The 18,045-nt window shown below is 30.7% G+C and overlaps 1 protein-coding gene, 1 long non-coding RNA gene and 1 pseudogene across 3 annotated transcripts; 2 read left to right on the plus strand and 1 right to left on the minus strand.

The window, feature by feature from the left end:
* Nucleotides 1–420: 420 nt before the first annotated feature.
* Nucleotides 421–3,740, plus strand: LOC149882759 (uncharacterized; annotated as a pseudogene). The gene is made up of 3 exons (XR_016456561.1): nucleotides 421–1,370; nucleotides 1,588–1,771; nucleotides 1,995–3,740. The product of XR_016456561.1 is annotated as an uncharacterized LOC149882759 (transcript).
* A 159-nt stretch (nucleotides 3,741–3,899) lies between these two features.
* On the plus strand, nucleotides 3,900–5,999 carry LOC149882760 (uncharacterized). Its single transcript, XM_090100915.1, has 3 exons — nucleotides 3,900–4,040; nucleotides 4,383–4,504; nucleotides 4,901–5,999. Exon 3 carries the CDS (start codon nucleotides 4,917–4,919, stop codon nucleotides 5,247–5,249), a length of 333 nt encoding a protein of 110 aa, XP_089957041.1. The 5' UTR covers nucleotides 3,900–4,040; nucleotides 4,383–4,504; nucleotides 4,901–4,916; the 3' UTR covers nucleotides 5,250–5,999.
* A 7,694-nt stretch (nucleotides 6,000–13,693) lies between these two features.
* LOC149882761 (uncharacterized) lies at nucleotides 13,694–17,817 on the minus strand. Its single transcript, XR_016456569.1, has 2 exons — nucleotides 16,368–17,817; nucleotides 13,694–14,454 (listed from the first exon to the last, which is right to left on the minus strand). It is a non-coding gene; the product is annotated as an uncharacterized LOC149882761 (long non-coding RNA).
* Between the last annotated feature and the right edge of the window lie 228 nt (nucleotides 17,818–18,045).

The raw sequence follows: 18,045 nt of genomic DNA on the forward strand, positions 1-18,045 counted from the left end.
TTATCTAATATAGCTACTATTTATTATAAATGTTATAAAGCCACTGTATAGAGCAACTTTTAATATTAAAAAAGATTTAAAAACTGGATACTGTAAAGTTACTTCAATCTGAATATTAAAATAAAAAATATTCCTTGAGTTTTCCCTGATTTTCAAGATTTTCAAGAAAAATTCCCTGACTTTTCTAGGTATTCCCTGATTTTCTAAATTTTAAAAACTTTTCCCTGGTTTTCCAGGTTTTCCCTGAGTGCCATGAACCCTGTATTATTATTAATTTTAATATAGCTCTACTTAATTATAAATTAAGAATTGAACATAGACTATGTGATTGGGATACTGGGTATCTAACTGTCATAGATAGTAAAATACACTCTGTCATAGATAGTAAAATTTATAAGTCAGAAGAACTATATATTTTAACACAAAAAAAAATTGTAATCTCAGATATGAATACAGTTTCAAATCTAGACACAATTTATCTAACTTAAAACGAAAAAATTATTAAATTTCTACGCTCAGAAAATTAGATAATGTGTTTTTAAGAGTGTAAACAAATCAGCATATTCAAGAATGTTAATTTACTTAGAAAAGCGCAACTTTAAACTTTTTGATATAGTCTTAAGCTTATTTGATTCATTTTCTTATGCAACTGAGATATGCTTATTATGATTTCAGTTTTAGAAAGAGTTTAAAATGTTGATTAATGTGAAAACATGTATAAATAATCAGTCAACTAAATAAAAAAATTCGTTGCTACGGACCGTAGCCATTATCAAAATTTGACTTTTTTTTAAAGTTACTACTGCGCTTGCGTATAATAACTTGGCGCTTCTGAATGACCGTGATAGAGACCAACACCTTTCATTGCGAAATGTAACTCCAATTAATTTGAGTCGGGTTATTTTTTTACGTTCTTCGCTTTAACGATACTGAATCTTATGATTAAATCGTTTATTTCCAAATAAACAAAAACTTTTATCTTTCTAATCGAATACTTGAAAACGTTGCAACAAAAAAAAAACTGCTTACTCCGAAGATGTCGAACGAATTTGTTGGGAACGAGAAAAAGTATCTTCAACTCCTTGAGTTATATAAGAAAGCATATTCAACACTTGAAAAACAAAAGCAGTATCAGCACGCACAGGAGTTGTGGAAAACAGTAAAATATGATCAGTCTTTGTATGAAAAAAAAGTAAACGAGTTAAAAGTGAAAGCAAAAAAGTCAAAAGGATCAATCATGTCATTCTGAGGAAATGCTTTATCACCGCCTAGCAAAAAGAAAAAAGATATCCATCCAGTGCCGTCTTCGTCAAATAAAATACAAAGTAATCCGAACGCAACTACGACAGAATCTGAAGGGATTGAACTTAGTTAGCCATTTTTTGTAATAATTTACAAACTTTTTCTCTCGTGATTTTCTATATATTGAATTCAACCGAAATGGTAATTAAATTACATTGTACGACTATATTGCAATTGCATAGTTTTATTCATCATAATTGGACAACTTGACCATTTTCTCTACATCCTATCTCTATAACTGTCAAGAATTTATAATAGTTTGTTTTTGGGTATTTCCTAATTTAGATTTAACATCAAATGAGAAGGAAAGAAATCCGGCGCAAGTTAAAAGTCGGAAGAAAATCTCAGATCTTGAATCACAGCTTTCATCCTTGATAATCTTACGCGATTCTGGTTTGTCTACTGTACCGAGGAAACAATTAGACAATGTGAAAGAAAGCATAAGAAGAAAAAAAACAAACTTGGACAGGTAAATGTTAAGAGATATATCGAATAGAGCTAAGAAGTATAGACAGACGTCTTGGCCATATAAACCAAACTTTTAAGCAGGCAGTAACTTTCAAAATTTTGTTTTTCAAATTGTCAATAAGAACTTCTAATTGAGGATTTACAAAGTTCGCAGAATCCAGGAAACCTTAAGTATAGAAGGTTTTATAACGGAATCAAAGATTTGTGTAATATTTTGTTTTCAGATTGATTTGTGAATCGGCACGACAAAGAAAACGGAGGCAAAAACTTAAAGAGGGCATCGAAACAGTTTGTCAAAACAACCTTGAAGTATCAAGTGCTTTGAAAGAGTTTATGCGAAACCATCCTGGACGACCACGGCTCGAAATTGATCAACCAGAACTTTTATCAACAATCATAAAAACTGTGCAAAATTCATCAGCAGCAGATGAGCGTCGAAGAACAGAATGTCTTCGCAGTATCTCCACTTTGGATGATCTTCAGAAAGAGCTGACGAAAATAGGCTTCAACTTGAGTAGAAGTGGTTTGTACCTTCGTCTTTTACCACGACGTGAAAACACTCATGAAGGAAAAAAGCATGTAAAAGCAGTTCCTGTGAAGCTTCTACGTCCAGAAAATTCACTGCGAAAAAGAAATGATGGTAGAATGTTTGCCAAATCTTTTATTGATGACATGTTTGAAGTTTGAAAATTGTTTGGGCCAAAAGCTGTGCTTTTCATGTCCAATGATGATAAAGCCAGGGTACCGTTAGGTCTTACTGCTGCAAGCCTTCAAGCACCGTTGCTAATGCATATGGAATACAAGGTCAAACTTATGGATCATGACTTTGTCGTTGGCCCACAGCACAAGTTAATCCCATCGGTGTATGGCATATGTGAAGTTAACAATAATGGAAATGTATCCTACAGTGGAGACACTTTCATACGCATAAGAAGTGGGAAACACGATACATCGAATGCTTTTACACATGCTTTTGATGTTAGGGAGCTTTTTGAAACCAAGATGGTTAGACGTAAACCAATTATGTTAATGGAGACTGATGGAGCTCAAGATGAGGCACCACGCTTCCCTAAAACGTTAGCAAATGCTGTTGATCTCTTCCCCTTGCTGGAATTAGATGTCTTGCTTCACGGTGTGAATGCAGCTGGGCTTTCAGCCTTCAACCCCATTGAAAGAAGAATGGCATCTCTTTCTAGTGATTTGGCTGGAATAGTTCTTCCCATGATTATTTTGGCGATCACCTTGATTCTTCTGGAAAGACAATCAACCAAGAACTGGAGGTAGAAAATTTCCAAAAAGTGGCTGACGTTTTACCCCAAGTTTGGGAGAAAACCGTCGTCGACGGTTACCTTGTTAATTGCCGGGCAGTACCAGTTGGAAAAGCATATAAACCGCCGAATCCTGATCCTGTTTGGGCAGAGAAACATTGCCAGCAATCGCGATACTGTCTACAAACTGTGAAATGCCAGGACAAGTTATGTTGTTCATCGTTTGAAACAAATTGGTTGAATACCATCCCCAACGTTTCATTCCATTTCCAGCCATCTACGAGTACTGCGAGAATGGTTACAAAGCGATGGAACCGTCTCAATATTTTAAAAACATATCAAACCATTCAAACTTTGCACCTCTGACGCATAGGCTTTTGCTAAAAGATATACCTACAGAAGGCTTAAAGTACAAAATTATACCATTTGATCTCTATTGTCCTTCATTGGAAAAAAAGCTTTTAAACGGAATTTGCGACAAATGCAATAAATACTGGCCGAGCGAGGCAGCAATGAAACGGCACAAGAAAGCACATAAAAAACAAAAAATAAAGAATGATATGGAGAGTGATTTAAGTGAAAGTGAAGAAGTCAGTAAGGAGATTACTAATGAAAGATTAGAAGCAGAGTTCATGCCTGTTTTCCATAACATTTTCAATTTATTTAATTCACCATTTATAGAAATAAAAATAGCTAAACTGATCTTTTTTGTATTTAATGATTTGAAAACTTTTTTTTTTTGGTTGGGGGGGGGGGGGGAGGTCATACTTCTATAATATAATTAGAACAGAAATGCTTAATGTTTAATGTTTAACGTCGTTTCGTCATTAGTTACTAGGCTTTGAAAGAGCGCGTATTTAAAATGCACGCGGCCATTGGAGAAAGATCCATGAAGCGAGTTAAAACTTTCTTCCTTTTGGAATTTAATTATTAGTTTAGATATATTACATAAAGAATCATATGAAGATAAATAATAATCGTTAAGATCATCTTATAATTGAAGTAAGTATATAAAATAGTTATATATACGTTTTTATTAGATAAAATAGAAAGGATTTAAATTTTATTTAGATAAAGTAGAAAGGATTTAAATTTTTATTAGATAAATTAGAAAGGTTTTAAATTTTTATTAGATAAAGTAGAAAGGATTTTAATTTTTTAAATCGTTTACATTTTGTTTGTTTTAGTTTTTCATTTTGCAGTTTTGTTTTTATTATCTTATTTTTTAGAAGGAAAATAGGAGTATGTATGTTATTTAAAGTTATACTAATGCTACTTCCATAAAATGGTTATTACTACATTGAAATTTCTGTGATACTATTAACTATTTTTGTTCTTTTTTAGAAAATTTAGAAAAAGTAAATTAAACTTTTGTGCCAACACTGACATGGCATGTCACATGTTATTGTATGAAAAGGTTAAATTTTGTTATGAGGATTACAGTTCTTATGAAGAAAAAAAAGAAGGTAAAGAGTATTGTTTGTAAATATATATTTTGTATCTTTTTAAATTTTCTCGCATCATTTTTAAAACTTTTGTTTGCACACGTTTATTGTTTGCATATATGCTTATTTGATATGTATGTGTATTTGGTAATAAGTGCTTTATAGTTGTTTTATCAATGTGTTTTTATAATAATGTAAAGTGTTTTTATTGTTTGTGTATGTATTATATGTGTTATATAATTGTTTTAAAAATGTGTTTAAATATGTATATAAGGAATATATTTAACCTTATATACATATTTAAACACATTTATTGTGTTTATAGTTGGTACATATGTTTATATTATGTTGTTTCTGTGTTTTCAAAGTGCTGTGACTTGGTAAACATCTACCTGAAAATCAATTATTGTATTTTAGAGAAGGAGCAGAACAAATGGCTTTAGATTGTGCAGCTCAATGTGATACGCACCTAACAGCATGGTTTAAGTTAAATACTGAAAATGAAAGAGCACATTGCTATTCTTATGTAGACATTCCTTATCACTTTATATTTGATGATAAACATTGTAAATGGAAGGTTAGACAAAGGGGTGGTAATAAAGTGATAGTAAGAATGGATAAAGTTAATCCAACTGGAGAATTGTTTTTTCCTAAACTCTTACTTTTGCAAGCAAAAGGAGCAACATCTTGGGAGGATATGCGTACTGTTAATGGTATTGTCCTTGAAACGTTTCGTGAAGCATGTGTTTTAAAAGGATTGTTGTAAGATGACACTGAATGGCAGAATACTCTTTCTGAGGCGGTTTTAACACGTACGCCAAAGCAAATTAGACAGTTGTTTTCAATTATTTTGACCTTTTGTGAATCTGACAATCCTTTACATCTCTGGAATACATGCAAAGCTTTTATGATGGAAGATTTCATTCACCGCTCAATCCCACTTCTAGTAGCTGAACAAGCTACTCTTCATCAAATTGAAAAGATTATTAATCAAAGTGGTAAAATGCAGACTGATTACAATCTGCCTGTTATTGATGAGTTTATTGGCTTAAATCTAGAAAATTTCGATGAAAATGTTCAACAACTGAAATAGTAGAATTGTGTACAAATACAACCAGCTGAAATAGTAGAATTGTGTGTAAAATGTTCTTTGCATTGGCAATGGGTGCAGAAGTTTGCATTAACTGATAATATGAGAGTACAAGGTGGGGAAGGTGAATTTTCCCAATGGCTACTAAAACTTGGGAATGGAACAATACCTGTCAAAAAGGAGGATCCTTTTAAAGGATGCATTAAAATACCAAATCAGTGCATTATTAGAGAAAATGAATCAGTTGTTGAAAAGATTTTTGGAGATGCTGATCAAAATGATTATTCTAAACGTGTGATTTTAACACCAACTAATGTTGATTCATTATCAATGAAGAAGTGCTTGAATGTCTGCCGGGTGAGGTCAAAATTTATTTAAGTGCTGATCAAATTGATACTGATGACCTTAATGAAAGAAATAAAGAAATAATGTTGAGTTTTTGAACAGCTTAACTCCTTCAGTTAAGCTACCTCATTGTTAAAAATTGAAAATTGGTTGTGTAATTATGCTACTTAGAAATTTAGATCTCAAAGCTGGGTTATGTAATGGTACTCGAATGAAAGTTTGTGCTCTTTAAAATAATTATATTGATGCAGAGGTTTTGACAGGTGTTTCTGGTGGTTAATGGGTTTTTGTTCCTCGAATTCAGTTGGCTCCATCAGATTCTAATTTACCTTTTGTTCTGAAACGTCGTCAGTTTCCTGTCAGATTGGCTTATTCAATGACAATTAATAAAAGTCAAGGTCAAACATTTGATAGAGTTAGGGTATATCTCAAAAAACCGTGTTTCTCTCATGGTCAACTATATGTTGCATGTTCAAGAACTCTAGGGCATTTAATAGTTTGTTTTTCAAAATTGATAAACATCTCATTCAAGGTATGGTAGGTGAAAAGTGTTACACAAATAATGTTATATTTTTTTTATTACTTAAATATTTTTTTCATAGTTTTTGATAAATATACCTGTCATTTAATATGTTTATATGTGTTATATGAAACCATATTTGTTTATAGCTGTATATATGTTTAAATTATGTTGTTTCCATGTTTTCAAAGTGGTGTGAGTTGGCATTATATTGAGCAAGATTGATGTGTATCAGAGGCGTGGTGGCCCTAGAGGCTATGCGGGATTCCCGCATGGGCTTTTCACTTTTTCATCTAAATTTGGGCCTTTTGGCAAATTTCAATTTTTTCAAAATTTTATAGAAATTCCACAATTATTTACAATATTTCTGTTTATTTCTGTTTAATCACTTGATATAAAGTCATCAGCTTTGAGCGCAATTATATTAGTATTTTGCATAATAATAATATTGTTCTGAAAACAAAGTAGATGTTTTAAGACGTATTATGATATATTTTTTTCATAAGAAAAATTATGAACCCATAAATGGTTTTTAACGATCGTAATGTTGACGAAATAAATTTAAATAAGTCCACATACCCAACAATAATAATAGCTATTATTATATAATTAAATTAACTTAATTTAAAAATTTAACCCCAAAACATTTTTCTTTAATAAATTAAATCGCAATACAATTACAATATAGTAATTGTATAGCGTTTTAATTCATTTAAGAAAAATGTTTTGTTGTTAAATTTTAGATTAAGTTTTATATAAATAAGTATCGAACTCATGTTTTGCATTTTTGTAACGTTTCGAAACAGATATAAACTTGTTTTATGATAAATAAAGTTTTTTATTTTTATACAGTTTATATTATTGTATGTTAAATAAAGAATTCACTCCGTAATATCCTGTCCTCAGACAGATTAAAAAAAGGAATACATATTTAAATATACAATATATATTAAAAAAAACTATCCGAGTAGAAGGCGGCGTCGTTCATGGCTTCCTGCTGCAAATATATTAACAATTTCATCTAAAGGGATTTCCTCTAAAATATCCGCATTGTAGTAACATAGTAACGTATCTCGCGTATGTTCCTGGGTCAATTTGTTTCTTAACTTGTTTTTTACATGTTTAAGAGCGGAAAATACTCTCTCGCACTCATCAATATCAACACTTATTATTATTATTATTAGTATTACAAACAATACTATTAATTACAAATAGTATTATCTCAACTTGTTAGTTTGTATTAATGATTTATTAGAATAAGGTCAGTTCTTATATATATATATATATATATATATATATATATATATATATATATATATATATATATATATATATATGTATATTTTTTTTTTGTATGGGCCTTTACATCAAGCATATATGGTATAATCCCGCATATATAGGCCTTTTAATAAAAATCCCGCATGGGCTTTTTAGAGCCACCACGCCCCTGATGTGTATGGGAGATTATGCAACCTTGATCTTTAAATCTAGGGTGTTTTAATGTCCTAAATTTGAAGTAATTGAATAACTAATATTGAATATAAAAACAAATATACTTTTATGTAGTTATGTTTAGTAAAAAGATAAATATATAGTTAACTTTAAATTGGTTTTCTACTTTTGCCTTTCATATTTTAATTTGGTTTGTTATTTTCGCTGGATTTTAGGATCAAGGGTGTAAATATTCTATTGTTATGTGTTATTGTTGTGATGTTTTGTGTTGATAGACTGCTTGGCTTACCTTCACGTTGGTGTCTATTGTTAAAAATGAATAGCAGGTAGTTTCATTATTGGAACTTGCTGCTTTTATTTATTTACTAAAAGCCGAGACAACATTATGCTAAAAATGCAATTTATCTTAATTTGATTTTTTTTTTAAAGTATTGTTAATCCTTTTGTACTTCGAAATAGATTTTATAGTTACATTTTCGATAAATGTTTATATTAACTGCCATGTCAAAATAGGTTACTATAAATAGGTAAATCGATTTTCAGTTTTTATGTGGTTTTTTTTTTTCTTTAAGATTTACGATTGACGCATTTATACGATTTATAAAAAGAAAACCTGATTACCTTTTATTGTAAATTTTTGTCAGTTAAAATGATATAAATAGATGCAATTAGTTCAATTTTTTTTTAATTTTCTCTATTTTATGCCTAATAATATTTGTTGTACGTAACTTAGGGAATCTTTTTAAACGGGGGGTGAATATTGTAGTTTTGCGCATTTGTCAAATATCGAGTTACTTAAATCTTATGAGGTGTTTAACTAATTAATTAGCTTAACTTTGAGGAAAGAAAAATTCTTATATATGTTTAATTCTTAAATCATTGTTTCACATTTTATTATTCTGGTAAAAGGTCTTCATCAAAAACTTGATTACTCTTAATAAAAATAGCTCTATTCTCCTGACCACCATTAAGGCAAAAACGGGGAAGGGAGGTCCTTTATTAGTGTCAAAATATTTAAGAGAATTAGATTTCGAGTAACAAAAGGAATTTTTAGTAAATGGTAGCAAATTACCGTTTATTAAAAACTGTTGAAACAAAGAGGCCATATATAAAAATGGTCAGATTAATGCCATAAATAGTAATGGTCAAATGTTCAGTTATTTTGAATAAATTTATTTAGTTGTGTGCATTTAACGTTTTAAAGACAATTTCCTTTTTTAAAGAAACACGTATCAAGGGGATACCAAAAAATTGATAAATCATGTATAATTAACGTTCGCTTTTTATTACTCTTATTAATTATAAAGTTCATGTTATAAAAAATATAACAAAAATTTAGCTTTTTTCGTCAATTTAAAGCCTGATGAAGTGTTATTATTTTCTGTCAGTAACTAAAAACGTATTGTTTTGAACTTAGTAAAGTCGAGGAAAATGGTTCTGCCTTACACTGATATGACATGTCAGTTTATAATTTCTCAAATAATGTTAAATAATTGGTAAATTATTTTACCTCCGCATACTTTTTATTTTAATTTTAAAAATGGTTTAATTTTTTAAATTTGAAGGCGTTTTTCTAAAAGGGTATTAGTAATGGTTTCGCAACTTTAAATTGTGGAAAACAGCCACCATAAATTAACAGACCGACCATAACCCGTATTACGGGTTGCTTTTTGCTAGTTTTAATAAATAACGCGTACGTACGCAGAGGGGGAGGGGGTGTTAAAAGCGTACAAGTGCGTACAAGGGGGGAGGGGGGGTCCAAAAGCATTGGTTTTACTGCGTACGTACTTTATGGACGTCCCCTAAGGTGCAATTTTCTATTTAACAACTCTTTAAATCTTACCGCAAAACCACTTATTGGGTTAATATTGGTAGCAGTATTAGCAAGAAGAACTGCCTGAATACTTTCAATACTGTTAAGTTCTTGTAAAATACGGAACGTTTTTTTCAAGTACTAAACCAGTAGCGCAAATAATAAAAACTATTCTTTGAGCCGAGTAGGTTCCAGAAGATTTTCCATCTTCATAAATAATTATGAGGTGATGTTCACATTAAATAGATTTTTTGAGGAATTCCCCTTTAGGTAAGTTAATTATGCAAGAAGTTCGAGTGGTCTGATCAAGTTTGCTATCCATATCAAAGTAAATAAGTTGATTTTTTTTCTAAATCTTTATCTTCATTAACTATTTTTACTGGTGCTTTAGCAATCAAGATGTAATTGATGTGAATATCTTTTCTCGAGATAAGTTTAATATCATGTTGTAATGTATTTATAAGAGCTCCACCTAAGTTTGACGAACATTTATATTTAACTAATTCCATAGCAAACATGGGAAGTTTAATTAAGTTGCAGTCTCTAAGAAGATTCTTTATTGGTTATTTTCCAGTATTTTCTAGAAAGAAAGTGCAGCTTATAAATAATGGGTTTTTAATTTGAGTGTATTTAAAGTATTTCTTATAAAATAATAGTAAGTTTATCTCAGCTTTAGATGAATTGCAAGTTTCTTTAAATGACCTGACTGACTATGCTGTGTGAGATTCTGCTTAACCAACTTCCCTTTGAGATGAGTTTCTGTCGCTCATAATCAATCCTCTTGTTTCTTTTGAAAGCTACTCTATCAACTGAAAAAAGTTGGTATTCAGCCTCTAATCTCAAAAATGTCTTCAAACACAAATATCAAAGAGCTAATCCAAATTTGTATTATTCTTTGACTAACACTATATTTTGCAGCAACTTACTCTTGTATCAGCTTTTTAGATTTTACATTTTCAAGATTTGTAGATTTTTACTTATTAAATTTTACTTCTTCGCATTTGGATATGTCGTCCTCTGTATGTGGTCTGTATTTATATTTTCTGGTCTTAATCTCTCTTTTGTATAGACTGGAAAACACATTACTATTAACTTATTTTGACCTTGAGTTACACAAGAAACTAGTTAAAGCTGAACATGTATAAAATAACTCTGCTTATGTAAAATATTTGTGAAAAGTTACCCCAATTTCTACCAAAAAAGTAATTTATTTACAAGATTGTTAAACTTTAATTTTTTTTATCGATAGTAGGTTAAACACTTAGTATACTTTAAACCTATGCCATAATAAATACTTTAAGCAGTTTATTCACTTTTGAGTTCAATTATGATCTGCTGCACAGATAAAAGCTGCAAAAAATAATTTTTGTTTTCTATTTTCAGGTTTAGACAAAATGACTCGTGTTGCCAGAAATCGCGTTTATAAAACTATTTCATATGAGTTTTGTATTGACACTGGAACAAACCGTCGGGTTCTAAAATGATTTGCATTGGTAGTTCAAATTTTTAGTAGCAAGAGAGTAAAACATCGTTGACATTTCGTTTTAAAAATTTACCAACGGTTCTGCAAAGTTAGGCACTTTTACGATACCGTGTGACGAAAGACAGCAAATAAAAAATATAGCAACAATCCTTCAAAACTCGTAATTGGTAAATTGCCAAGACTTGAGAAGATGGCCTTTCTCTTCACATTTTATATTTCAAAGAAACTCTTGATATTTTTCTTAACACTTTGCACTTAATGAATCTACAAAACTAACAAATGTGAATCTGGCATCATAGTAAATGTGATCTGCGTCATTTTACCTCCCCCTGACTCATTATGCACAACATTACGCTTTTAATTTTATTTGAAGTGGATTAGTTGAATTAAAAACTTTACGAAGTTTGTACTATTAGATAAAGATTGAAACTTATGAAACAGACAAGTTTAATTTAATCTGCCTTAGAACTTCTTAAATAAAATAAAGCAATTTGGTTTCAAAAAGTAAATTAGCACGGTCTTTGGCACCCTATTTCAACTCAGAAGGTAGAAATACTAATGGCATTTTCTTAACATCGGAACTGACCTACCAAAAATCATGATCTGTGAAGGATGCTTTGTCTAAGGTGCAAATTTGACCTTGTCTGGAATATCTCAAACCTTTGAAGATGAGATAAATCAATCATTACGGGAGTTTGAGACCAGAATCACTGTGAAACACTTTTCATCCGCATATAAGATACAAGGCTCTTCTTGATAAGGATAGATCTGATCTTCATTTTCAAGCCCTTTAGGTTTTCAGTGAGTGTAAATCGTTTTGTCCCAGCTAAAGACCAGCTTCCTTCATAGCCTTTCTGACAGAAAAATACTTACCCCAAGATCTCAGGCTACGCTTTTCAATATCTTTGCTGGGTTAGTCCGGATCTTTTTCTTGCTGACAAAACAACGGTTAACAATAGAAATGAGTCTGACTCTTCCAGACTTCTTTTCCGTGGTCCTTAGAAGCTCAAGTCTCTTCTTAATATCATTAAAAGTCTTTCTGATTACCTTGAGATCGTGAACAATCTCAGATACTGATATTCCCTCATGAAGAGCTTTGACAACCTCCACAGTCTTTTTGGTCATCATTTTTTTTATAAAAATTACTTTAACCGTTTATTTGCATTTTTTACATCTGGCTTTATTGAAATCTTTTTGAGAAAATATTTTTTCGGAAATATTGTTGATACGATCAGAAAATCTTACCAAAGTTGAGTTGGCATTGCGGATCATAACAGCCTGCTTAAATCAAGTTCAAGTGGTGGACTCGATTAATTTCCACTTGCAAGTATCCGAGAAAATCCAAGCATGCCATGAAGAACTTCAATAAGTCACAGTCATAATAATCTGCTTCACTAACAATGAAAGGCTCATTCAATCGCTGGGTTGCAGAAAAATTATTACTATCAAGTTAATAAATATATAATTTTCAGATGTATGCGGATTTATTTTTGATGTTAACGGTTTTTGGAAAACATTTGCGATCAGGCACTGAGTTTTTTAAACTCTAAAACCATTTGATTTAAAAATATCGCTCTTAATCGCAATAGCATTAGTTGTTTTTTTTTAAATCTCAATCCAAAAACAAAAATATCGCAAGTAAGTATACATAAATATTTTCCCCACTACATTCCGTGGTGTTGGCCTAACAAAGCCCTACGTAACAAAAAAAGTCCTAATTTAACAAATGATAAACTTTATATTTTATCATAAATATTTGGGGAAAATAATTTTTTTATTCTAATTAGGTATCTAGTTATTGTTTAAAAGTTATAAAGTAATATATTTAATTTTAATAAATTATTTTTTACTTTAAATTATCTTAAAGTAAAAAATAATTTATTAAAATTAAATATATTACTTTATAACTTTAAACTAAATACCTAATTAAAATAAATCTGTTAAATATTAACAAACTTATTCTAGTTAGGTATCTTAGTTATTATTTAAAAGTTGTAAGTAAATAATTGTTTTTTGATATACACAACTTAGAGTAAAATAGGGTCAAATGAAATAGCTAAGAACTTTGAATAATTTTTTTTTACGGGATAAAGGATTTTAGCTTTATTTTTTAAAGGTGTAGAAAACTTTAAGCTTAAACTTTGAGTAAGTTCTAAAAAAAGCTTTGAGTAAATTCTAAAAATGTTAAAAAAAATGCTGCTTGATGCTTTTTTTAAAGTGGGAAAGTCTATTCGATCGACTTAAGGGCAATAAAAGTTAATGTCAAAAAATATTGTTGGGTAAAAATTATCAAGAGTTTTCATAAAAAAGATGCGCTTGAAATAGATCCTTAAAGTTGCTAAACTTGTCTCTTTATAGTGTGCCAACTTACCCTGAGAGTATAGGCAACTGGCCCCGATCTCCCCTATATACAAATCAAATAAAAAGTTTTTAAGTTTTTTAAAAATCTTTATTTAATTGAAAAGTTAAATTCTACGCTCATTTTCGGGGAGAATGAAATAAGCAAATTTATGTGTAATTAAAACAACACTTAACTAAAAAAAAAATAGCAACTAATAATAACAATTAAAAAAACAACAAAAAAAAACAACTTTTTATTCTTGTGATGTTAAGTCGTTGAGAGTAACTAGAGGTTAAGTTGAGGTGTCACTTGTGCGGTACTTTTTGGTGCAATAAAACTTAGCGCCTTTTACATTTCATTTTGGGTTGCATGTTTAACAAAGCCAAACCTTGCATTTTGGATTTTCACACAGGTACCGTTTCATATTTTGGCTTGTTGAAGCTTTGCCTAAAACTTTACGGCACATTTTACACTTGACTTGGTTTGCAGCTGTTTTTATTGTAGGAGTCGCTGTTGTTTCATGGTTTATTTGCTGCTCGTCATTAAAGCTGAGCTCAAATTGTTTTTTAGTTTTTTTTGCTTTAAACATCTTTCAATCTCTCGAGTATTTCAGGTTTATTGAGACACTCCCCTTTGAACCTTGGCATGTCGACATTTTTTCGTTTTTTTGTGTCGACATGTTAGATGCGAAATATTTGTTGTAAGCCGCTGCCAGCGATTGGGAAGATTGTAATTATTGTTCAATCTCTTTTTGAATTTCCATATGAATAGACGGAGTTTCTACAATATTTAAGGTTGTTTGCAGGCGAGTTGACTTTGGAGGTGACTTTGAAACAAATGCTATGTGAGTTATGCTGATGCTAGATGTTGGGGGCTGGTCTGGTTTCGCACCCCTCTCTTTTTTTGCGGATTCTGGAAGATCTTTGTCTGAAACGGAAAAAAATGGTATTCATTTTCATTTTTGACAAAGAAAAAGTACATTTGAATATTCCATTTTTCCGTTAAAAACGACGCTGCTTTTAAGTCCATTTTGAAACTTTTTAATGATAGTTTTAAAACTATTAATTCAAACCGCTAAAATATTTACCTGGTTTTTACAAGCTTTAAGAAACGCAAAGAACAAAAAAATGGATTAAATCAAAACATTAACTGAAAAGCTACTAAATTTATTCATTACAATATATAAAGAAATATATAAACCAATAAATGAGTTGTGGTAATCAAATTGTTTTACGAACACCTAATTTGTTGGCTAGTTAGCAGCAGTTTGATCCCAAAAGTGAAAAAACCAATGCTCTTTAAACCTCTGCATCCACATGAATTCTTTGAGATTGTTAGGAATCATGTCTCTATGTGTTCCAAACATTGCTTTAAACTTTGCTTTGCTGCAATACCACATTGCTTTAACTTGATTGGTTATCACGTTTGTTGCCTGATCTAAAAAGTGAAGCAAGTGGTTCACCGTAGTATGCTGAAAGCCTTGTACTCCAAGAGTGTTATGAGCACCCCACATATCACTCCAAATTTCCTTGCCTGGCCTTATCCATCAATGTATAATCGGAAAAAGAGCTGCATCACGTTGAGCTACGGGGATTAAAAAACCTTCTTTTGTTGTTGGCTCGTAACCACCAAATATCCATTGGCCCTCCACAATTCTGCCACTATTGCATTTGCGGCAAGCAAAAAGAAATTAGTCAATCTCTACAACACAGCCAGGGCCGCCTAATTGTACAGGATTATTCAAAAAGTAATCTACTGCCACATTTCTGTAAAACTTGTTCCAATCGCTAATAGTTTCCCTGCATCCAATATCCAATTCCTTTTGACTATCTCCTCAAGTAGCAACGTATATATGGCCTGACAATGGTCCGGTTCTGGCTGCGGAACAGGGTCGGGCCTGGCTTGCCAGACTTGGCGCAGTGCCGCCATGCACATTGGCTTAATTATGGCCCAGGGCTGGCTAGCCATTGCAAGGTCTGGCATTTCAGCGGGCCACCACTGGCAAATGCTAAAAGGTCCTATGCAAGCTCATAGATTCACCAGAGCCAAATCCAGAGCCAAAGTTTTAGATTATTAATCTATTTTAATTAAATTATTAAAGCCTGCCATTTAAATGTTCCTTATTAATGGAATAGAGAAAATACCAATAAGTTAAATCACTCTTTTCGATTTGTAAATTTAAAACAAAATGAATATAAATTGTTTCATCAAAATAAAACCAAATTCAACAAACAAATTCTATTTATACATCTTATAAAGAAGAATTTGTTAACAAAAACATATTATTTTTGAGTTAATTGTTATATTATGTACAAAGTAAATTATTAATAATATATATGATACAAAATATGACATTATTATAATATATAATATAAATTATTATACAAAAATATCAAAATAATTAATAATTAAAATGTTAATAGTAATAATTATTTAAATGTTAATTATTATTATAAATGTTGATAATTAATAATATAAATTAAAGTTTAACAATAACCCCTTCTAGTTTAAGATATAAATGCATGTAAGAAGACCTTAAATTTTTTCATAACATATTATATAATACACATCTAAATAAAGGAATGTTTAAACCATCTACTATACTTTTTTATTAATATTATATACTGTTATACTTACTATTATTTGAAATTTAAGATTTCTGCACAATCATATAATAATTTATTATGTTGGCAGCTTCCAACAGTTGTAAGTTGGTTAGCAATTATCATTTTAGACCTATATAATAACTAGGTTTCTTTGGTCTAAATTTAAAACTTTGACTTTTTCTTCACTACTATTTAACAAAATAAATTTAAACAAACTAAAAATAAAAATTATACTTAGTCTTACTGAGAACTTCTACCTTATTTTATCATACTTATTCTAAAAAACAAAAAAAAGAAAAGGTAACATGCAACAAATTATTGTAAGAATATGTTTTGTTAACCAAAAATTATATATTTATATTTGAAATTTATGTTAATATTTTTGCGAAAAAATGCTTTGATAAACAAAAAAAAACAGTTTTTTTTTTTTGAAACTTTACATATTTATCAATATTTGAACTCAAGATGTAAAACTTCATTATCCGCTTCGTACACAATGTGTACAAACGTACACACTTCGTCATGTTTATTTTTTACTATGAAGCTTAAGCAAAATAATGATTGAAACACGATGCGTACATTAGTGCACACCAGTCCTACCTTCGTGTAGTTAAGGAGGCCTAGTACATTATTTTTATTTAAAAAAAATAATTTTTAATCACATTCCATGTGCCCGTGTACGAAGGGGTTATAATCAATTTTACAATTTTCGCATAAGCGTTCGTTGTTTCCGTCGCCATCTTGAGAGTCCGAAACTTGCTTCAAAAAAATTGCCGTAAACGCTATTCAGTTATGTTTTAGAGAAGTGGTCCAGTTGTGGCTAGCAAGCTCTGACGTGCCATCTGTGTAAATATATCGGCCCGCTTTTGGATAACCAGGACTGGCATGCCTCAAACGGACCACATGGCAGTTTCAATCTGGTAAACCAGCTCTGGTGAATCTTTCACGTTATAACAATGGCTCATATCGCTCCAGCATGCCATTATTAGAACTTTAATGGCCCGTAAATGGATCGCCAGAACTGGCGTAGCCGGCACTGGCCCTACGAGCGCTGAACCACTTAAGCATCAATCTCTATACAGACATTTTTTGATTTAAAAACAATGTATGAAGCAAGATGATTATCAGCGGCATTGATGCAATTTTCATCTTTATAAATGTTTTTTGTTCATCAAAATGTCATCAAAATTTCACAAATGGCATGATGTGTTTTTGTTGATACTTCGTTGAATTCTCTTTGCAGTGTGTTGAAATACTTTTCTACTAATTCTTGCGTGCAAGGAGCGGCTCTGAGTAATGTAATATCGCCTATGGCTCTGATGCTCAACTTAAGACTCCACCGGTTAATGAAAAGCTTACACAAATCTCGTTATTGTATGTTCTACCCCCAATAGGATGATTTGATGAGCGTATGGTTTTTCTTTTTTCTTCGAGAGCAATTTGTTTCGAGGTATGTTTTATATTAGAATAGATTTAACAATAATCGATTTAAAATTAATATAAAAAGTTAATAGAGATAGGTCACTTGAGATTTAATTAATAAAAGCCGCATTTAACAAGTGAACAATAAGAGTATTTCGTTCCACGCCACGATTCTCCGTTTCCATTTTTAACTCATAACATTTTTCCCTAAATATCAAATTTAACTTTAAAAAATGATTCTTGACAAGCGCAAAAAGTTTTACCAGTAAACTTATTAAGTTCAATGATATCAAATTTAATTTCCAAGAATTTTATATCCATTTTTCAAAAAAAGAAAAAAAAAAAAAAAAAAAAAAATCATAAAGTTTCTTGACACCACAAATGCGACTTAGAGATGAAACACAATGAACAGTTGATTAATTATAATTTGGCTTTTAAAATATTGTCTTTTTAATTCAATAACAATCTTCTATTCAATAATCCGTCATCA

Source organism: Hydra viridissima, unplaced genomic scaffold (genome assembly GCF_058129835.1).
Source record: "Hydra viridissima isolate aposymbiotic clone 2 unplaced genomic scaffold, HvirCarnegie_v1 scaffold_10, whole genome shotgun sequence".
NCBI lineage: Eukaryota > Metazoa > Cnidaria > Hydrozoa > Anthoathecata > Hydridae > Hydra > Hydra viridissima.